Consider the following 23,702-nt stretch of genomic DNA (forward strand, 5'->3'; position numbering starts at 1 on the left):
AAAAAAAATCACTAAAGAACAACTTCCCAAAACAAGCATCACTTCCTTGATGCTTTAGTAAGTTCCAGTAAGTTTCATTAAGAAACATTTAGAGACACAGACAAATAAGAAGGCTAACCTTGAAGTGATAAAATAAAAACGTCTCATTCTGATTCGAAGACAGTTTCATTATGAAAATGTGATCAAGGCACAGGTCTTCTAGCTCTGTGGGGTTGAACTTACAAAGGTATGTATATTTATTAATCCTCAAGATGTATATTTATATGTATTTATTGTCAATAAATAAATATATTAGGGGGTAATGCTCACAATTTTTTACTGATGGGGTATGCAATCAATAAAATTTGGAGACTAGTGCTCAGCATTTAGAGCCTTGGAACAATTCTCTGAAGTAAGCAGACTATGGCTGGCAGTTAGCATTCAGAATTTGATTTTTGATTTTTTTTCAATAAAGGCATTTGGTTTTTATAAAGTTGAAATGTTTCCTAGCCCCTTATTCCAAAATTCTTTCTCCTTTATATGTCAAGCAGCATACATCGTAATGCACAGAACCGAGAAGGAAAAAAGCAAAGTTTAAGAAAAAGATCTAATGAGAAGGCTGTCTACAGGAAGAGAAACTGTGTGGGAAGAATGAGGAAGAGATGAAGGGATAAGAACGATTTACAGTAAAGGGACAGAACAAGAATGTGTGGCTTATTCAAATAGAGGCTCTCCTATAAGCAGCAGATCATATCTGGAGACCTTACTATAGCTCTTGAGCCAAGAGTGATTGGTATCAACTAATCTTGAAGTGCCAAACATCTTTATACATATAAGAGGAACAGTCTGTATGTTAATAAAAATCTTTCCTAAGATTTTTTTTATCTAGAATTATGTGTGTCATCTCTAAACAGCTGCCAAGTATCACAAATTCAGAGGTGGTAACCCAGGTATTGCTTGTTCTCTGAAGCAGTGTCCAAATAAACAAGCTGAATTGCAGTCAGAATAGAATCAAGGGTCTCATTCCAGAATCTAGAGAGATGCTACATCAGAATTAACACAGCTGGGATAGCAGTAAAGCTATTAACTCACAGTGAGTCACAACTGCAGAGCTATAGAAAAACTTATTTGTTCAACTGTCCTCTACAGAGGTGCAGAAGCATATTAAAAGCATATCAAGTCAGGCCACTAGAATTTCAGTTTCAGGCAGACTCATTAATCAATCAACTTGTCTCAGTCTTTTCATTGCCAGGAGTACTAAATCTATATGAGTGTCCTTGCACTACAGACTGTAATCTGCTTCAGTGCTGTAGGATGATACCACCAGAGCTTTTCTTATAGAAGCCCTTACTGAACCATGATTCTACTGACAGAAAAAAAAAAAACCACAGCAGGCTAGAACTTTCTTTATGCCTCTATTTAACAATTTCTTTTAAAATTTCATTAAATACACATATTTCACACTAAATTAATGATTTAGACAGAAATAAGAACTTTCTCGTCTGAAAACAAGAACTACAGATATTAAGAATGGTACAACCAAAAAAAAAACCCCAAACATGAACAAAATCATGGAAAAATGATCCAGTTAAGCAAAGAGTTTATCTGAAAGGCATGAAAATTAAAATGGGACCCACCAAATACCAAAAATGCAGTTGACATTTTTTCCCCATTATTTTTAATTAATGCCTTGGATAGCTAGTTTGAAAGTGGTTCGGGAGTTTCAGGATGGTAGCATTTTCTGATTTAAAAATTATCTAGTTGCAAAAACTATGTCCACAAATCTGCTGCAACCAGAAAGTTGCTGTGAAAATTAAAAACATCATACAGGTGTTGGTTGAATCTATGATCAAATTAATGATTTAAGCAATATTAAAACAACTCTAATAATTCCAAGTTACCCTCATCTTGTAACATCCTTTGTGTTAATATTATAGATTTTTTCCATTTAAAATGCTTAAGGAAAAAAAATGTATAAGAATATAGCAGGAAAAGCCAGCATTGTTACTGTCTATGCTCTTCTCTTGCATGAGTTAAGCAACATTTTCCTTAAAACTGCACATTAAACACAAAATCCAAACCTAAAACAATAACAACGGTGAAATCCCTCTAGTCATTATAGATTTTGGACTGTGCCCTCTATTTGCAGACAAAAAGAGCAAAATTTTTTTCAGTGCAAAACAAACTTTCCTCATGGCAAAATTTTTAGTATCATTAAATGTACTAATAAAATATTAATTTGATTTTGGTAACTGAGAAGATAGTTTCAAATTTCATCTTGCTTATTATCAAAAACACATATGCCAAAGAGAATTCATTAACACACGTACACATGGTATTTGAACAGTTAAACACTAGATTTGGAGTATGCTGTATGCTTTTCTTTGGACTACTATTTACTGAAATATCTATCAAAAAACTCCAGCTCTTCTTTCAGATTATCATTAGGGTGGCATGACTTGACTACAATAACAGAAGACTCTTTTCAGTTATAACTATGCACAATTTATTATAGGAAAAAAGTAAGATTTAAAGCCCTAAAAATAAGGATAGTTGAGGAAATAACTGAGATTTACTGAATTTAGAAATTATTCTGACACTCAAAACACAAGTCATAGTGATGTTCTGAATTTCTGCCACTAAGCATTGTGCAATAATTGTTAATGTTTCTAAGGCCTCAAATGCCAATTACTTGATTCCACTTCCAGCTGAAACTGTTATCATATATATAGGCATTGATTACTCATGCAGCAGTAACATAGCCAACCTGGAATGCAGGCAATAATGTTCCTACTAGAAATAAATCTTGAGAACAGACTTTAAAAAAAATCTAACATTCAATGGGCATGAATGAACACTTCAGATTTTACTTAACAATTTTTGCTGAGAAGCCATCAATTTTCAACCCTAACAATCTAATAGCATATCTATACTACAATGTAGTCATTTATCTTTACTAGTTATAGTAGTAGTATTAAATTATCTTTACTAATAGCTTCAAATAATCTAGTTTGGGTACTGATGACTACGTAAATATTCCTTCTTCATGTCCCACAGAAGCGAGTCCAACCCAGCTAACATGGTGCTAGCACCAAGTGCTCCACTTCCACTAGATGTGCTCAGATCACATCACAGACGGCATTTGCAGCTGCAGTTGCCAAAATGCAGGGAGGTCTCTTAGCTCCCTGCCTCTGATTGTGCATTGCTCTTGCTTACTTTGTCCTGCTTTGGCAAAATGACAAACCTGGACCTCCAAAAACTCCTAGTTCATTACAACGAGAACAGCACACTGGCAAAAACCAGACAGTCTCACGTGGCTAACACTGAGTAATATACGATTTTGGAGGGGTCTAACAAGGAGGAGACATGGGAGAAGGGTTGGAGAAAGTAGCACTGATGGGAGTGAACAAAACAGAAATAAGAATTCTGCCTTTTGTCTGCAGTGATATTAAATGTCTCTATGAATGGAAAACTGCAATTTGACCCATTAACTCATGATTATCTTGGATTTGTGTGTGTGAGCTATCATCACACCTGTCTGTAGCACAGATCTATGCAATAAACTGAACATCGGTCTTTTCTCCCATAGTTTTGATTAGAAAACCTATTAAATAACCTGGAAAGAAAAAAAAAAAAAAAGCAGCATTATATAAAAGAAAATATAGTAAAGAAATGTCTCAAAGCAAGATCCTCATAATAGTTGACACTTTTAACAGAAAACATTGTTTTATCATGGCATATAACATGTAATTGTTACAACTCTCTCCTGAATGGAGAAACATTTCCTTTGATAATGAATAAAATTTTCAAGGAACACACAGAAAGAAATTGAAACTTAATTTGTTTTCATTTACCAACTGCAAGCTAGAAAGAGTATTTGCCATTTCTTGTTTTAGATAATTATGTTGATATGTTTATAGGCATGGTAGCTATATAAAAATTATTGTACGGCATATGTAAATGACAAAACAGGAAATTGAATGCCACTTTCTTCAGTGAGCTCTCTCTCTTAATATCCTAGGATTTTCTTTTTTTGAAGTTTATCATCCCAACCATATTTATGCGTATCAGAAAATTTCCTTTTGGCTACATCTGAAAGGCAGCTGCAGATCTTGATGCAAATATACGCAGAACTGATCTTGGACCTATCAGCTAAGGACTGGTCAATGATTAAGGGCATCCAGGTTTTTGAAGCAGCTAGTGCAGCTCATTTGAATTGAAGTAACTGGGCAAACCAAAGGAGGCCAACAGCTGCAAGACAGAAAGGTTTTCTAGCCAAGGTCACTTGTTACTTGAGATGAGTAATTCTCCCAAGCCTAGAAGTGCATTTCTTAATTGAGCTGTTTGAAGATCAGAACTGAACAATCCATTTGCAATGTTCACAGTATAGAAGAACAGATAATATGGGAAGCTCAAAAATACTGGCCTGGAAATTAAGTTTATCTACCAGTCTCAGAAAAAAAGGGATCTTTTAGTAGGTTAGGCGTTTTGTCAGAAGAGTAAAGCACACAAAAAGTCCTATCTCCATGGGACTGACTCCTTGATAAATGCTGTAAGAAAGCTTTTAATTCTACTATGTATCACTAGGACCCAAACAGCTTCTAAGAAAACGTTTACTTCAGCCAAACAAGCACACGTGCACAGAGGTCAGTATGACTCATTCACACCCAACATAATGCAACTAGAAATTATATAACACCCTGTGTAATACACATGCTACAGAGGAAGATGCAATAAACTGAGCTGGAAATTATGAAGAAAGTCATAATAGCAATACTTGCTTCTAATTTTTTCAGCTGCAGTTAGGCTTTGAGTGTATTCCGTGGTGGGACAATCCTGTTGTTGTACTGTCCCATGGTAACTGATGGTATACAACTAAGACTTATCAGCTCAGCAGGCAAACATTTCAACTTTCAGTGAATGGAACATTTCACTTAATATCTAAAAATCTATTTTGGAAATAATACTATCTAAATGCACTAACTTATTATTCCTTCCACATAGTAATTTGCAAAAATCTACACAAGTATAGTAATTTTTTCAAAAACTTTTTATACGTAGATTTGAGCAAGAAATCTCTCCTATACTCCAAAAAAGAGAATATTAAGAGGGAAATTTCATATCATAAACAAATAGCAACATGGCAGTGGAGTATGTGCCATTTTCAACTGACACTTGACTTTTTATTTCTGATCAATAGAATTCCTGGAGACTGATCACAAAAAAACCCAAATTTACGCTACCGTTTGAACTGATTAAAAAGGTACAAAGGCATTAATCTCGGAATGGAGATTACATGGAGAAAAGTATATCCAGTATGAGCAGTATAATTAATGTACCATAAAAAAACCTATTTGTTATAAAAAGACACTGCAAATCTTATTACAAGGTTCATAAGAGTTACAAATAAATTTTGTTTATTATAGAATTGCTTATCCCATTCTCCCAACACCACATCATTTCTACAAGTAGAGAATTCAAATAGTAATCAAAGAAATAGCAAAATAACTCAAAATCCCACAAAAATGCCATTTTAAATGGGAGAATACTTTGAGTATTCTACACACCTAATCCTTTACCTATTTACATTATAGCTGCACATCTGTTTAATCTCAGCAATGCAAATGCAAGGAACAAACTGAAGTTTACACAAGTGTAAAAATGCTTGATGTGTTTTTATATGATGCCTCTTGCAGCACATGTTATAAGGCATATTGGCAAACCGAACTTTGGAAGGTGTTTTCAATAGCTGGGGCATCACCTCCGAGGTTGGGAATGAAGAGGGAACCAAGCAAACAGTAAACGTGCTTCACTGGAAATGCCCCGAAAGGGTATAACTGCTATGAGACATAGGTTATAATGTGCAGTGATCTGCTCATGCCTCTTGAGAACAGAAAGAACAATAGAAAACTACTCTTTTAATGTGCACCCATTGTTGAAAATTCATACTATTTATCTAAGGTTTTTATATCCTCTAGCAATCATATTAAATGGCTAAATTTCTCTTCCCTTGTGTCTTTACATTATGTACGACAAAATATAATTACTAAAATTAAAACTCCTGAGACCAAAAGTAAAGGTTTATGCCTTACCTCTAAAATATGCTTTGTACTGTGAAAATATGGTTCTAAACTTTCTTCAGAAAACAAGAAAATAACCAAAAGGAAAACTTGAGTTTGCTTTTCAGAAACTGATTTTTTTACTTCTTACCCAGAATTTTCCATGCTTTTCTGTAGCTTCTATAATTTTACCCCTTTGTCTAGTACAATTTTCCTTTGCTGCAACAACATTTCTTGCCGGCACATTTATTTCAAAAGGTCTTTTGATTGAAATAAGGGTTGGACTTTTTTTTCTATATGACAATGTACAGGTTTAATAATAACAATAAAATACAAATCACAGACAGCCTTCAGCTTCAAAGTAATATTTAAAATTAATCGTACTGGGTTTCTCTACTCTATCAAGGTTTCTGACAGTACCTCTTCCAGACCTACACTACTATACATATGTTCCAGTGCAACACACTCTCCTCTACACACTTGATCCTCAAAGTTCATTTGTCCCAAAGCACTAGCATGATCAGTAACAGATATTTTCCTATTTAATAAAAACTTGGTTTACTGTAAATGTCTGTCCTTCTGCTGTCTTGATGTGTACTTTTTACACCAGCAAACCAGTTTACTTGAGCTGAAATACAACTTCTTCTGGAACAAATCTTTCTCTTGGATCATTGTTTTCTCTGCTAAGGCAGTGCAAACAAAGTCTTTAGAGCAATTTAAAAAAACCAGAATCATCTCTTACAGGACACAGATTAAAAACACTGCTCAGGAAAAAGAATAATGTCAGATATGCAACTTGGAACCAGAATACACATGCAACTTGCACACTTCAGGGTGCACATCAGATGAGAACAAAACATAGGCAATTAATTTTAAGGTACAAGACACCTGATACTACTTTTTCTTGACCTGGCATCATAAAATATTATTTGTATTGGTGATTCAGATGGAGAAAGAAACTACCCAGCTTCTGATGACCAGACCCATTTACAGAGCATATACAGCTCGGTAAAAATGCTCTGATTACAGCTGGCATCTATCCTAGTGAATTGACACTACGAGTACTGTCATTTCTTCCTAACCAGATGCAGCGTGGTTCCTGGATCTGTGAATAATGTAATACTGCTACTCAAGTAAGTTAGATTATTACAAGTTAGTGAATCATCATGAACAAAATTCCCAATGAACAAAAAGAGATTAATTAGAAAAACCTCATTAAGTAGCAACAAATAGAATGCTCAAATTCAGTCACACTATATTTGTACATTACCACTTAAGGAAATATGAAATGCTAATTTTGTGAACTAAAAGCATTTTATGCTGCCATTCTTATAGTAACAACAGATTAATGCATGAAAAATGCATAATCATGCAGATGAATGGCCCACATAATCATACCATTGATTCTCAATTACAGTAAGGGTGGAAATTTTCATAATTTAGTAGGAATAACAATGCCTTTATTTTAAATAATTCTTTGGAAATCAAAATTCCTTCCAGATAATGAGCAAAATCTGTTGCTTACAGCAAGACAAATACTTACTTTAATCAAGTTATTTTTGAAATCACATACTGAAGTGTTTTAAGATCAGAAAGAAACAGGAGTTGCAGCGTCCTGTAAACACATTAGATTTTAAAATACAATCATTTTTGAAACAGTCAAAAAAGAAATCTTAGAAGGCTTTCAGTTTTTATTTCCCTCACATCGCAATCTTCCCACAATATCAGAACCCAGCCTGAAGATATTATACTATATACATACTGTATATAAGATACATGTATCGGAAAGGATAGAGTATTTTTGTATTTTCAAATTTGAAATGTTTTTGCAACAAGTTAAAAACGTTCCAACTGTAAAGTGCAGATCTTATCCTACTCTTTGCTATTTTCTCTGTTCCACTGTATTATGAATAGTCCATGGTACAAACTCATTAAAACCAGTCTGTGTAGATAGGTCTCACTGACCAAGAATGAAGTATTAATATTTCTCTGGCTTTTACGAGAATAAGCATGCATATAGTAGAATATTCACATTCCACTCTCACTTAAGAAGCCACTTTAATAAAGCATAACCCAACATACTTATAATCCCTTTAATACAGCTGAGAAACATCAGCTCAACATTCCCAACAGCTTCCCAAAAGGGAAGAAAGCCCCTTCTTCCTCAGACACAGGGATGACATGAAGCTACGCAAAGCAAACTTCCTTCCAAGTTCCATGACATGTCTCATGGCTTGACAGAAGCAAGGCATCTGAAAAACCCACTTCTCTGCCAATTTAAGTATGCTTCTGCTAAAAAATAAACTGGTTTGCAACAGGCATTAAGAACTCGATAAGGAAACTGTGGATTGCCAAATAGGTATAAGATCATTGCATTATATTCAATAGTGCCCGAACTTAATTCTGGCCTTTCAGCTTTCTTCATAAAAACGTGTTCCATGGATTTAAAGCACGTTGCGTTAGAACACAATTATTTCACTAGGATTTCTTAATTTTATATAGTGTCTTGCAAGAAATGGTATACTGTCTGATCATTTGATTTTGCAAGTAGAAGCAATTTTCCATACAGACAACATTCCAACCTTATTTTCAGAAAATGCTGCTCCTAGAATTTCAATCCAATCAAGAAAGTAATGTTCTACAGCTGAGTAATCAAATATAATTAAAACCAGGAAGACAAAGTTTTGTCCTGACAGCTAAGTATGTACAACATTGATGCAGTATGTACACATGCATGAAGTGCATACATATATATTTCAATGAATCTGTTTTCATGGGTTTGCATTTGGTTTCTTTCTCTAGTGGTAGGCATCTCAATTCACCAGATATAATAAAACAAACAAAATATCCACAACAAAATCTAAGTGTTAGAATTGTGAAACAAAAATTAAGGTGATAATTTTTACGTTTAAATGTTTTCCACTAGAGATTTACATACTAGCAATATATAATGTTGCACAAAGGTACTGCTCAAATACTCAAAAATAAGTACTGCAATATGAAAATGTGCATTTTAAAAAATAATTCTCAGAGTAGAAAGGTGGTGTAGAATTAAGAAATCCAACTGAGGAACAGGAGACCAAGTTTTACCCTCAGTTCACTCTTTTTTTTTTTTAATTACATAACCAAGAGCAAGTACATTCTCTTTGACTAAGATACTGTATCTGTTTAAGCAAAAAAATTAAAACCTTACAGCAACAATGTTTACTAACAGTGCTTAATAACCTGCAACTCAAGTTCATTAAAATAGGCAGAAGTATCCAAATCAAATTGCCCTTGATGATGTTATGATCTTATCCTAGAGACATAATAGGTGCAGACAAGAAAAATACTGTGACTCTCTCTGCCCACTCTAAAGAAGATTCAGATATACATGCCCATTATTACTTGTGAATTTTTAAAAAAATACATAGAAGAAGAAATTATTTAGTAAAAACTATTAGTAGCTTATTTTTCTAATCACTCATACTGTATGAACTGTATAGTTAATTAGCTTGCATTGCTTGGCTCTAAAACATTTTTAAGGATTTTCCCCTTTAACTACAAAATATGTAAAGCATTTAAAAGTACCAGTCATAGTTCCCATTTTCTTAAACCAAAACGAGAAGGAAAGAAAAGATGTTAGATACAGACAGCTGTTACCTTGAACAAGCTGATCAGAGTAAATATTCAACCTAGGAATTTGCCATATTTAACCCACCAGAAGGAAAAAATGTACAAACAGATTAAATATCACTAATTTAATCTCTAACAGACAAACCCAAAACCAGCTAGATTTCCTTTTTTTTCAAGAATTCACTTAAAATGTATATTCTGTAATTAAAATTATTTTGTTGTCTACAGTCAACATTAAGAATTGGTTTTACTAATGACTGAAACTCTTCTATTTTGGTACTGACAAAGTACTTAAACTTCAATTCTCCAAATATAGATTATCATCAGGACTCACTTTAGGAAAAAAAGGATTTTTAAATAGCATATCAGCTGAAAGGATATAAAAGCTATTAACATAGCAATGACCTACACTGAAAAACATATACTGTTACAGGCTGAAAAATTCTGGGCAAAACCATTACAAGCTCTAATTTTGAAAGATATTGAATCTATGATATAGCAAGATGCAAGATTTTAAACACTCCTTTAACTTGAAAAGCTTTACTACACTAAATCTTAGATAGCATTTTTTCCATTTCTGTTGAAATTTCCAACATGATTCATCTGTATTTTAAACTAAGATAGCTTTGACCAAGGGAATAGGCATAACATGAGAGGAACATAGAGCCCTTGGTTCAGTTTTATTTCACATAAGACAGCATATTATTTAAATAAACTGACATCTTTTCAGATATTAAAGAGATTCTTCAGGATATCATTGTTACCTAAAGAAGAATAAATGACAGCATGTTTCTGTTATATACTTCTCAGAAAAATATTGAATTCAAGATAAGTGTGGAAGTGCCTGTGTTGCTTGGGGTAGGGCTTTTTTGGTTGGGTTTTTTAAAATTTAACAGATGTAAAATGGTGATATCAGTTCAGCATAGAAGCATAATAGTACATAACCTGAAAGCATGACAGCATCTTTCATATAAATTCAAGGAGTCCTGGTAAAGTTGTACAGTTGATTACAAGATTCTCTTTATTATACAGTGCTAAATCACTGCTAAGCTGTAATTGTGCTTATGAAGAGTCCAATGCCATCATTACATCAGCTGTAAAAAAACCCCAAAAAACCCACTAGTTCATGGAACACCAGCTATTTTAGCTTGGTTTAAAGAAAGAAGTCATAATTCACAAAGGAAAGAAAGAATGAAATCATACATTTTAATTATTTAATATACACTGAATCCCCATCCCCCAGGTTACTTTTGTTAATTTTGATTTAGTTTCCAGTATGTGCAGGTAAACCAAGAAATAAAACTAATAAATTTAGTCTCTTACTGTTAATGAGCAGTACAAACTCAGTAATTTAAAGGACTAATCATGCCTTCCAAAACAAAAAACTGTGCATAAGTTTCAGGTAATCATCTAAAGCACTTGATTCAGAAAGAAAAAGAAATCAAAGGAAGTCTTTAAGAACTCTTAGCTATAGTTTGATCCCATCTCTTACCTTCTCTTTTTTTAAAATGGCAGCCATATTTTTATGAGTGCATAAAAAGATAATGTCAAATGAAAATGGCTTCAGAAAAATACTAAATAATTACAGCAATGCATGTCCAGTCAGATATTTCCAGTTTTCCGATTAAAAAAGTTCCACAGGGCAAGATTTCTAAATTATTTGGGTTTATTTCCATTCTTCTAAGACTCTGAACGCAGGTTCATTTTGGCAAAGTTTAAAATAACTTAGAAGTCCTCCCTCCTCCTTCCCCCATCACATTAAAAAAACTAAGCATTATTTAAAGGGCAAGAACACTATTAAGAAGAAACAAATCATTTTAATAGTAATGATATTTCAACTCTATGCATTCTGAAGCTCACTATGAAAACCAAGTACTATGAAGAGTTTCTCTGAAATCCTTCAGATTCCTTCCTGTATGTATGCTTAAAAGTGTTCTCTCTAGTTGATGCTCCCATTCACTATTCAATGAAAGATGACCTGAAAATACCTTGTGATGTTTCTTGTTGCCACAGAAAGGACTCTTGTTCAGACAAGGGCAATATCATGCAAAATATGAGAAACAGAAATTTAATAAAAAAGAAAGAAAGAAAGCTGAAAGGGCAGAATCAGGCTTAAAGTTGTCTTCAAAACAGCATATGTACTTTACTATTAAATGAAACATAATAGGTCATAATAGAAAGATTTTACACTATTCTGATTTTCACTGGTTCCCAATCTCATACTTTTCCTCAGTTTAATAACAGAGATTGCTCAGTGTCAGTATATTTACACTCAATGTACTACACTGTTTCTTATTTTAAATTTTTACTCTTTCTGCTTTAGTGTTCCTAACTCAAACAAAAATTGGACTTACTGACTTTAAAATAGAAAAAACAGGAATATAATTTGAAAGATTAGATTTTGTCAAAGCAAAGTTTTACCTACATTTTTAATCTACTTTAATATAACGGGCTCTTTTCAGTTTATGTTACCCACAGCAGTTGAATAACAGATAGTCCTGACTGAACCTAACAGAAGAAAAAGAAATTAAAATAAACTGATGTTTTGCCTCACAAATCACTAAACAAAATCTTTGTAAATTTTACCTGTTTAAAGTGATGAAACTAGACGTAACTGTATGATTCATAGAGTTGACACCATCACTAAAAACAGCTAAAATATAAGTCTTTCAAAATTTGGTTTTTATATCCTCAAACCTAAGACAACGCACAACGACAAATGCATGAGTGATAAACTTAATACTTAAAGAAAAACACCACACACTTGACCAGTACAGTTTTGTGCTTGTGACAAAAGCATCTAACATTAGTGTATCACAGCTCAGGACTAAAACTGTTACCTTCTTAAACTTTACTTAGCAGCATAAGTATATATATATAGCAGTATAGATATATATATATTAAACCTATATAAGAGAAATTTTAATTATGTAATAATTCAAATGTGATTATAGAGCATTATCTCAGTAGACATTGAGAACTGGTACGGAATATGTCCTGCATCACCCGGGACTTTGTGTAAAACAGTATTTGCAGAATATTTTGAGATAAATTAAATCTGTAAATTGCAGCAATGCACCTCCTCTTCTTACATCACTACAGCCATACTAACATTGTTTCATTATAAAAAAGAACAGATATGGCCTTGCCAAATATGTCAGGTCTTATTTTGCTAAACATTTATTTGTTGACTATCCATGTCTTCTCTGAAGTAGCAGTATATTATCCTGAAAAAAAAGAACTGTGCAGGCTTCGTGTCCACCACTATATAACACATTATGTCTAGCTTACATACATGTCAATATATTTCAAGACTTTCTTGGAAAGGCAATTAAAGTAAATCTGAGTTTATAAAACCAACAGGTCCACCCAGGATCAAATACGGACTTTCAGTGATTTGAATGATGAGGTTTTCAGACTACACAGTCTGGCTAGATCATATAGAAGTGCAATAAATGAAAGAAATTTGTTCCAGATCTTGGGTACAATTGCTGACAATGGCATTAAAAAAACCAAAATTCTTGTTACCTAAGCTAATTTTTGAATTGATCTTAAGAACACCATGGCATGCTCAGTGATTCCAGAATGCAAATTAAATTCTTAGTTTAGAAACTGGAACTCACGCATTTTATTTCATCAGATCTTTGTACATTTTGTTAACATATTGAATACCAAGTTCAATGCTAGTGAAATAAATTTGATTTTAAGACCAAAATCACTCTAAGAGGAAAAATGGAATCCAACATTGTTACTTACTGAAATATCCCATTGTACAGCATGCTAGATAAATACCTTGTTCAGTAGTGAACTGTATCCAAAGTACCAATCTATAAACCTGAAATCAGAACTCACATCCTCTTCAGTTCTTCTGTATTTATAAATATTGCTAGACTTCTGAATTTCTAAACTCTTCGTCATGATACTCTTATCAAGAACAGAAGACAAACGTAGCTGATCTTGAAGCATCACCAGATAACTATGAAACTTCTGCTACTCTGTAGACAATGCTGAAACTCTGTGCTTCCCAACTGTATTTTGCTTCAGTCTCTGTTTTCTCATTCATGAATCTTTATGCTAGCTTACTTGTTTTGGTCAGGATCATACCACATGGACAGCCAGTTGATACCACCACAGGTACCACTGTGATAATGTTAACACTTTTGCAGAGATTCATAAGGAAGTTTCAAAAGCCTACAATATCCTAGGTATTTACAAATGATCTGGTGAAGGGAAAAGACAAAAAAAATTACATAGTTAAAAGTTTTAGTAGACCTATTTAGGCTAATAAAACTCCCTTAAACATGTTCATCAACAAAGCAATTTAAATATTTATGCCACCTACTTTTGATATGCCCGCCATAAATCTCTATTTTTATTCTTTCTTCCGAAGTCCCCATGAGTCAACTTCATTTTCAGATCCACAGGAAGGAAATTAACAATTTAATTTCTTGAGAATACAATTTCTCTGTCTCATTTTCATAAGTTTTGATTTATGTGAACTTAAATTAATGGAGTATTTTCAGACTATTATCAGGTACTCTGACAAGTGGTTTGTGTCAGTGGGGACAGTCAACCACATCCATGGATATTCACAGTTATTCACAGAATCTGATAAAATGCTCCATCTAAAATCTGCATCATTCCAGCAGAAAGTATTTTCATCCATTTCATCAAATTTGACTGAATATCCATTTTATTTAGCAATACTGTAAAGGATACTTTGGTGTTTTTAAAAAAAAAAAAGTGAAGGCTTTTTTTATTCATTAAATACATTCTGCCTTCATTTCCTTTATTCCTGCACCTGAGATTTGCCCATAATTTCATTACTGTGTGCCTTAGCATTGTGTAAGTACTTCCATTTTTTTAAGTATGAAAAGCCAACCAGCATTCTGTATCCTTAATTTTTTTTTTTTTTTTTTTTTTCATTTTAATGGATTGTTTTCTCCTTTTGGATTAACACCATTTTTATGCTTTTAGCTGTGTTTTCTTTTTTCCCCTTTGGGAAAGTAGCTTTTCCTATTTTCATGTTCAAGTCATTTATCCATTTACATGTTTACATTCTAGTACTTGCATCATAATCAAGGCTGGGCTTTTCATTCAGTATGTACAAGTATTTATTCAAGATATGAAAACAGTCAGATTTTGTCTTGCACCCTTTTTTTAAATAAAAAACCCTTTTTAAACATCTAAATGTCTCACTTGGTGAACAACAGTACTCAAAACTCACATTAACAGATATACATTCTACTATTTATCTTCTACAATTTCTAAAAAATAACTCGTTTGGTATAACGAAGGTCATAACTTTCAAATTAAAAAGAAAAATCTAAGTTGACATGACTGTAAAACAAACCAATTAAATTCACATGGAGATTGTAAACCCATTATTCTTGCATACACTGTCACATGCACTGTCATGACATGCACATGTCAAAAAAGATAGAAACAAAACCAAAAAAAACCCAAGTGATGTACAATATCATTGCTCACCACCAAGCAATGTCCAGCCCCTTCTCCAGCTGTGATTGGCTCCTCCCAGATAGCTCTCCTGTGTTTGTACACTGGGTATGATGTTTTAATTTATGGAATATCCCTTTGCCAGTTCCCCTGGCCTGGCCATGCTCCCTTGCAGCTATTTGTGCACCTTCTCACTATCAGAGCATGGAAAACTGAAAAGTCCTTGACTTAGGGTGCAACAACTAAATCATCAGTGTGTTATCAACATTACTATCACACCAAATCCAAAACACAGCATGTTTCAGCTACTAGGAAGAGAATTAACTTTGTTCTTGCCAAAACCAGGCAGTTTTGTTTTTACTACAATTCACAAAACGTTTCCAATTATAAGTCAGCTACAAGAAGCTATAACTATACTTACTAGAAGTTTACTCTTATCTCAATCTACATCAATCAGCACGAAGTGACAACGAACAAAATAATGGAAGAGAATACTTATTCTGTCCAGTTATATCAGTATGGAGTCCTGAATAAAGGCAGGAACAAGATTTCTGAAGAAAACCTAAAAGGTGACACCTTTCCTTCAAAACTGAGAGAACAGAATACAATGAAAGACCGTATCATGACACAGCAAGCTGTGCAAATAGCAGTCTAATTCAGCCTGCCTCAGACTCTTGTATAATCCCTTTTTGCCCTGGTCGTGCAATGTCCCAGATGGTACAGCTGGAAAATAATTTCTATATCCACTGTGCATGATGTAAACTCGTGTGTTATTCAGCCACTGCATTGGTTTGAAACACGGTTGATTGTATTTGCCTTTTTGTCAGCAAGGGAAAACAAAAAAACACAATTGAAACATTATTCTTGGTTATCACTAGCCCATTGCAGTTTGAAGTAACTAGTTGAGAAAATGAATGTGCCATAGAAATTATAATAAATAGAATTTAAAGTTCTTTCTCCCTTTTATTAATAAAAATGGAACCAGTAACATACCTCTTTTTTCTCTGTGAACTTCTTCCAAAAGTTTTTCTTGGTTTTTTATCTGTTTAAAGAGAGACTGATGTTCAGTCTCCTTTATCTGTGTAAAGTGCTTGAGCTGTTCTCGGCTTTGCAGCAAGTAGCATCGCAGCTTTTTTTCCTTACTTTCTCTTTCCTTTACCTCCTCACACAGCCACTGAAGCTTAGTCTACATTTTTAAAAAAGATACAATAAAAAGTAAAGAATTCTAATAAAAATAAGAGGACATAAATCTTCACTGAACAAATTATCTCTGGAGTCACAGATTACTCATTTGTAGCTAGCTGAATAATAATAATAGAGGGCATTCAGATATATTAAAAGAACATAAGTTGATTTTCAAGAGACCGAAAAGACATATTTTAGTTGATAATTATATGTGAAAAGTGATTTTCTTTTATACTATTTTATTTCTTTTAAATCAGAAGCACAAATTTGCTAGGGTAGACATGGAAATTCACATTGAATTAGTGCACACATAGACACCTAGAGATAGGCCTTCCTTTCAGAAAACCTTTTCTCTGTTTTATGTTGACAGAATTAAAAGTATTTCTCCTTTCTAAAAAAAAGTGACATCAATCCTTTTTAGTCAGCAAAAGTCAATATTTAAGGTTCACTTAAAAAAGAGGAGAAAAAGATCTGATTGATAAGGCTGTAATCAATATAGTAAATCTAGAAGTGATTAAATGGAATACTTTCACACAACCTATTGAAAAACAAAAGAAAATAAAAGTGGCATTTTAAGCAGTCATTCATTCTAAACTTCCCCCTAGCAACTAAGCAAATTTTGCTAAGAAATGTATGCTAAGTATTCATAGGTGCTCTTTCAAAGTTCGTCTTAATAATATGTCAGTGTCACTTTTTCAAATAAAGAAAATCTTTCCTCCATGACATTTCTCCTTTGATTCCAGTCTTATCTCTGTTATCTACAGTGGAAGTCTTTCTTGGTCTGCAAGTCTTAGACAGATCACACACACCATGAACAACATTCTCTTACATGCAAACATTTGCAATTATTTTTTCTTAAGCCAGTTCTCCTGTGGCTTTGACCTTTCTACATAAAGCAAAAACGCCAGTTGTCTTCCACAGTTTGTGATCTATTTTGATCATGAGAAATTTACTTCTTTTAAAAGATACTGGGTAAGAAGTGTGCTGTGTGTGAGCTGAGGGAGCTGGAGGAAAGCTGCAAAATGAAAGGCAAGATTTGAGTTACAGGCATCACCTTGAAGATGTTCTCAAGCATGTGTGCTCCCACACTATAGGATTTAAAAGCTTCAACAGGGAAAGAAAAATCATTCATTTTCCAATAATCCAAACTAATAAATTTTAGATTGAATAAATACCAGCCTTATTTAACATCATTTCTAGCCTTGTGATAATGCTGTAAGAGAAACTTAACCTGCTGGCTACATTCTCATGCTCTACTCATCTGAAAAAATTTGAACCAAATCTAAAGGCCATCACTGCTCTTACTTCAATGCCTTTTTTTTTTTCTGTGAAAGCAACATCGCTATTTATTTTGCAATAGAGATGGCTATTTCTTGTTGATAAAAACATTTGGAAAATTACTCTATATCAGTTGAAATAACAGTCTGGAAATATCAGAATAATTGCCAAAGGGATGCTTTTGTATTTTCCCTTTTAGCCTTGAAGTGCCTTTTTAAATGGACCTTCAACTGAAACAGATCCATCCATTTACAGACTCATCCCCTCACTCAATTGTTAGGGCTAAAAAGGACCTTAAGGATCACCTTAGTTCCAACCCCCTGCCATGTGTTAGGACACCTCCCACTACACCATCAAATGTTGAACATTAGCTTACTCAGTAAAATTTCAGAAGGTTTGACTATTACCTTTGTTTCTGCTAACCAGCGATGAGGATCATTCAGTACTGTTGGTGTAAGGGATATTGCCTATGAAAAAGCAGGTGACAAAGACATAACAGACATAAAATGGGAATTAGACATAGAAGAAAGAAGTCTTTTCTGCTTACTGGAAATTCATCAGAGAAATACATTTTTTATCAAGGAAGATTAAGCCTAGTGCTTGACTTCTCTCAATACAAATATTTATCCATCAAATTCCTCCTGCTTACCCAAGTTGTGGCAGCAACTTCTTGAAGCAAAGTGTGAAACTTTTTAGAAACCTTGGCAATACCTGAAGTACTGGGCAGAGGAACAATATTACAAAGGAAACTTCTTACCTTTTAAAAAAAAAAAATCACACCAGGATCACAAAACTAACTTTTATTTTCACATTAGCTGTCTAGACAAAAATTCGCATTCAGAACTGGTTTACATTTGCCAGTGATAAAAAAAAGGAATTGTAAAAACAGGGATCTGCAAAACTTTATCCGGAAACCAAAAACTCTGCACAAGGCGAGGAGCAAGTCCAAGAAGGCATGGCTCAATGACCAAAAATCTGGCAACTACAGCAGATTGCAAAACTTAATTTAAAAAAAGACCTATGTGTAAGGATATGGAGGAGAAAGCTTGTTTGTGAAATACATTTTTCTCAGAATTCTCATCTAGTTTTGTGCTGCAACACCCTGACTCCATATGTAAGAGGGGAAATGGTGTCAATCGTGAAAAATATCGATTTAAAAAGCAGCCCAGTCCAGTCAAATGACCCGGACCTACAAACTATTCTGTTTAAATAGTAAGACAAAAAAAAAAAGTAATCTGAGTGTACTCTGGGTTGCAGCTAAGGCTAAAAAGGCACTAGGTCAAGCACTTATTAAGTGTGGCAACAAGCTGAGTCAGTCCATTCTCTATTCTCAGAAGCACAATGTTGATTTAAAAGGATTAGTCACTGTAGGATCATATGGAGGGAAGAAGAGTTTCTGTACCTGAGGAGCAAATGAGAATGCTCAAAAGAAAAACTACAGGAAGACAGGGGTTGCAGGAGAAGTAGTAAAATAGGAAAAAAAAAAAAAAAAAAAAAAAATGTTACAGCAAACGACCAGTTTCCTGAAAATTTGAGTCTGAGTCTTCTGGATGCAAGGAGATGCTCCTCAAAAGAGGAGATTACAAACTCTTTTCATTTTCAGTATTCAGTTCTCTACATAAAAAATAAAGCATTCAAGTGATTTTTTTAACAAAACATTTCTTTCATTTTCTCCCAATTTTAAAAGCATTTTAGATCTTTTTTAAGGACTACCTGATTCTAGGAACATGGCCTAAAAAAACCTACCTCAAAACTTTGGCTAATAAAAGGTCCTTTCACATAAGCAAAAGGAGGACTACTCCTCAAAAAAAAAAAAAAAAAGGCAAAAGAAAGCAGTACCAATGAATGCACAGATAGTTCTTCATAGTATCTAGTATCCCATTCTAATACTTGGCAATGTCCCTCTGTACCAGCTACATATTCATAATTCTACTGGAATGATTATCTATGCAACAGTGGAAACAATCCATATGAGTTCCACTACAAACTTTTCATTAAGAAAAGAATAAAACCTGCAGCATACTTAAAACTTAGAATTACTTTGAATTTCTCCATGGAGTCGCGAGAAAAGATTTCACAAGCAGCATCAATTTCACTTCCTATCATGGAAAGAATGGATTGCTGTTCCATTTCTAAGTGACGCAGTTGATCTTTAAACTGCAGTCTGGCCTCACTCATCTTTCTCAAATGATCTTCTTCACTGCTGATCTGTTTTTCCTGGAGTGTAAAAGGAAAAACAAAAAAAAATAAATAATTGCATTAATAATATAACATATGTCATTAGCCATGTATCTATCTGTCAATCCTATAATCAGACCATACTCAGTCATGCTAAGTTCAATTCCTTGCCATGGAAAAATAAGACCTTCTAAAAGTACTTGTAAGTTCTTCCCTTGATTCTCCTTATTATCCTGTAAATCAGTTATGAAGCAAACGCTACCAAATCCAAATTCAACAATCATAAACCCTATTTTCAGAGTCAAAAACAGATGTTCTATTACAAATCTCCTCAAGAGTAGAAAAAGAGCCCAGAGAAAATACTCCCATTATTATCTTTTGCCCTGAATCTGCTACAGGCATCTAATTTCTATCATCACAAAAGAGATCCCAGAAGGAAAATTTTATAGGCAGTCAGTGTACCCTCAAAGGAAAACTACTCAAAGAATATCTCATAGGAGAGTGAGTGGCACTGAGGAAAGTATTTTATGCTATCATCTAATGTCAAAAAGTTGACTAAATATGTTACGTATGTTTTTAAAATTCAGATTTTCTTCTTTATATCCATGATAGAGCCGCCATAAAACCAAAACTGATGCTAGATTACACAAAATACTGAATTATGCATCATAAATACAGAAAAATCTATCTTGTGAGAGAATAAGTGAAATTGAAACACACCTGTCCTGCTGCTGAGATAAGGAGGATGTGATACAGCAAAGGGCAAACACTTTAACAGGCAAATTCTAATGTGTGCAAGTTGCACCAAGAATGGTGAGAAGAACAAGGACTTCAAACATTTATTAATTGTGGACCTGCACAGTGACAAGGCACAACTGTTTGAAGTCTATTTGTTGGAAATCTTCATGCACTGCTCTTATGAGACACAAGTGTGGAGTTAGGTAATGTCTAACACCCAAGTTCCATGAATGGGATATATATGGAATCATCGATGTTGGAAAAGAACTCAGTTATCATACAGTCCAACTAAAAACCCCATACTGCCAAGTCCACCACTAAACCATATTCCTGAACACCACACGTACATGTCTTTGAATACCTCCAGGGTGGTGACTCAACCATTTCCCTAGATAGCCTGTTCCAATGCATGAATAAATTTTTCCTAATATCCAATCTAAATCTCCCCTGACACAGCTTAAGGCTATTTGCTCTTGTCCTATCACTTGGTAATCAATCACAAGACCAACATCCACCTTGCTACCTCCTTTCAGGAGGTTGTATACATATTTATGTATAGGTGTTATTTCTACTAGCAAAATAGGTATTTTTAATATAGGTGGCCTACAAGTGTAAAACACCCATACTGGATAAGAAGTCTGATTTTTTCACTTAATACAAAAATACTTGAGACAGTTATTTCAAACCTAAGAAATCCTTAGAGTTTTTAAGATGACAGGTTCCAGTACTTCTATACTACAAAAATGGGAGTTGAAATAGCAGTTTTGACCTAGATTAGTATTCTGAAAGTAATAAGATTGCATTGTATATATTTCCAGTATCAGTATTCTGTTATCTTACTATTCACTGAATGCAGTCCATCACACGTCAAAGTTCATTTCCAAAGACCATGACTAAAACAGAATACATAACTTTATTTTTTTATTTCTTATCTGCCTGTTTTTCTGAATGTGCCAACATTCCTTATCATTCTACATCCAGAGCCTACAGGAGAAAATAAGTCACTAATGACTCAGAAGAGCACAGAAGGAAAAGGAAAGAAACCAATCATTTCCCATTATGCTCTGCTCTTTCACCTTTCATGAAAAAAAAAATCTAAGCCAGCTATAATACCTATGTCTCTTTGAATTAGTATTTGCATTAAGAACAGAATATTAAAAGTATAAAAAAGCGTGGAAAAGAAAATAAATTACTCAGTAACACAATAAGCTTCTGCTGCATTGCCACAACTGTAAGCTAGTATGGAATTTCTCAAGCAGTAATATTATTACCCCCAACTCTTTTGACAATCCACAAAACCAAAACACCAAATATTCTTTTAAGTTAACCATTTATGCAATCTAATAGAAGTCTCCATCTGCCTTTACCTTCAAAAGTTGAGACCACAGGTTTGCATGCTTAAAAATTTCTCTGATCTTTTCCAATTTGGAGATAAAAGATGATTTTGTTGTAAAAACAGTGTCTCCTCAATATTAGGTAAGGTTGGAGCTAATTCAAAACAGACTACAGAAGCCCATGTACATTCCTATAAACACATTTTCTTAATAATAGATATTATAGAACTAAAATGCCAACATAGAAAAAACACATTTTCGAATTTTTGTTTCAAGTACTTTTTACTAGTCTGACAAGTTGAGCTTTTAAACCACTTCCTGATAGTTTAGCAAGCTAAAGAAATGCCAGGTTTAACATTTCTCTATCTCTATATTATAAAAGAAAACCCCAAAAAACCAAAAATCCTCCACCCCCACACTAGTTAGAATTTCTTTTTCTACACTTACATTGCATATCTCCTTCAAACTACCTCTAAATTATTCATAGCTCCACTGCATCTTGAAGAAAAATATGAAGAAAACTAGAAGTGGTTGATTAAATATTTGTTAGTTACTTATATTAGAGATGAGGCAAGCAACAGGATTTATATTTCTTGTCCTAAATAATATTAGTGAATCTTTGGAGGGATACAGTTCATAATCCAGCCAAAGCATTTTTGTCTTCTTTCATTCATATAGAAACCGTGTACTATGGCACGACTGGGTATATTCTTTAATACATACATGCTGGGGTTTTTTAGATTTACCATCTATTTCTATAATCCATCATTTATTTTAGGTATTTATCAGCACAGAAACAAATCATGCTTAAAATCAGTTAATTTTACCTTTTTCTCCAGTTCTCGTTTCACAAACTCACATTTCCGTTTTAGTTTTATATTTTCTTCCTCATTTTGGGTTAATTCTTCTGTCAATTTATCACACTCAGCTTTTATTTTTTCCAGTTGTTGAGACTGAGTCTTGACTATGTTTTTCTCTTCTAAAAGTTCCATCTGATGGTAAAGGGAAAACAAATTACAAAGTCACTGTACGGGTTATTTTAAAACACATACAAACTCTAAAGTTGTGTATCAGTGGAACAGTATTGCCAAATGGTAACTGTGAAAAATTAAATTAAGTTCTACTAAGTGCAATTACTTATCTGAACATGGAAAACATGCATCACAGAGTTGCAGAACCATACAGTATTTTAAAAGCAGAAAATAGAAGACTCAGATTCTTCATTTCAGCTCTGCTACACTCATCAGCTTACATCATCCTGAGAAGCCTAGTATTTATGCAGCTTTTCCATTACTAAAATAATTTGGAATCAGAAACTCTAAAACTATCATTTAATTTCAGGAACCAATACTAAATTTATATCTGAAAGGAAACAACAGCAAAGATTTAGTATTTTTAAGTTCTAGAATTTTATGGGTTTACTGCTATTATTTTGTGCAATTAATGGTATTCATGAAACTTTGCAGAGAAAAAATGAAAAAAACATATAAGGATCTAGAAAGCCCCCAAAAGAATGAGTAAATAATGTATATTTGTTTCCAGTGAAAAAAATAACTGACTGAAAATGAAAGATTTGAGAAATGCTCTACAATATCTAGAAAATTTTAAAAAATACAACAAAGAAGCAAATTAACACACACATTACTCAAAACCAGTTTCGTATTAGATGAAGTGTGGGATGCAGTTAAATACAAAAATAAACTTGCAAAGTAAATTTCTTTCTGAGGAAAAGCAAAAATTCTATTTCCCAATTACACTATAAACATAACTTTTACGAGGCAGAAGTATAGTGAGAGAACTTTTATGAATTAATTTAGACACTAAATCTAGACACTAATTTAGACACTAAACAGATTACAAAAACTCTTCCAAAGGACAA

At 33.5% G+C, this 23,702-nt stretch overlaps 1 protein-coding gene across 6 annotated transcripts in view; it reads right to left on the reverse strand.

Annotated features, from left to right (window-relative positions):
• Positions 1-23,702, reverse strand: part of CEP128 (centrosomal protein 128) — a 98,485-nt gene that overhangs the window by 34,664 nt on the left and 40,119 nt on the right. For 4 of the 6 annotated variants that reach the window (XM_066188596.1, XM_066188597.1, XM_066188598.1 and 1 more), the window contains 4 exons: positions 22,651-22,815; positions 19,614-19,790; positions 17,981-18,040; positions 16,104-16,296 (listed from right to left, as the gene is read on the reverse strand). In XM_066188596.1, the coding sequence (XP_066044693.1) occupies positions 16,104-16,296; positions 17,981-18,040; positions 19,614-19,790; positions 22,651-22,815 (595 nt within the window). Of the gene's footprint in view, positions 1-13,115; positions 14,058-16,103; positions 16,297-17,980; positions 18,041-19,613; positions 19,791-22,650; positions 22,816-23,702 lie in introns of those variants that run through there. The other 2 variants (XM_066188602.1, XM_066188600.1) reach the window with 2 other exon arrangements.

This window comes from Chamaea fasciata, unplaced genomic scaffold (genome assembly GCF_029207755.1).
Source record: "Chamaea fasciata isolate MVZ Bird 193981 ecotype frontalis unplaced genomic scaffold, bChaFas1.0.hap1 SCAF_7, whole genome shotgun sequence".
NCBI lineage: Eukaryota > Metazoa > Chordata > Aves > Passeriformes > Sylviidae > Chamaea > Chamaea fasciata.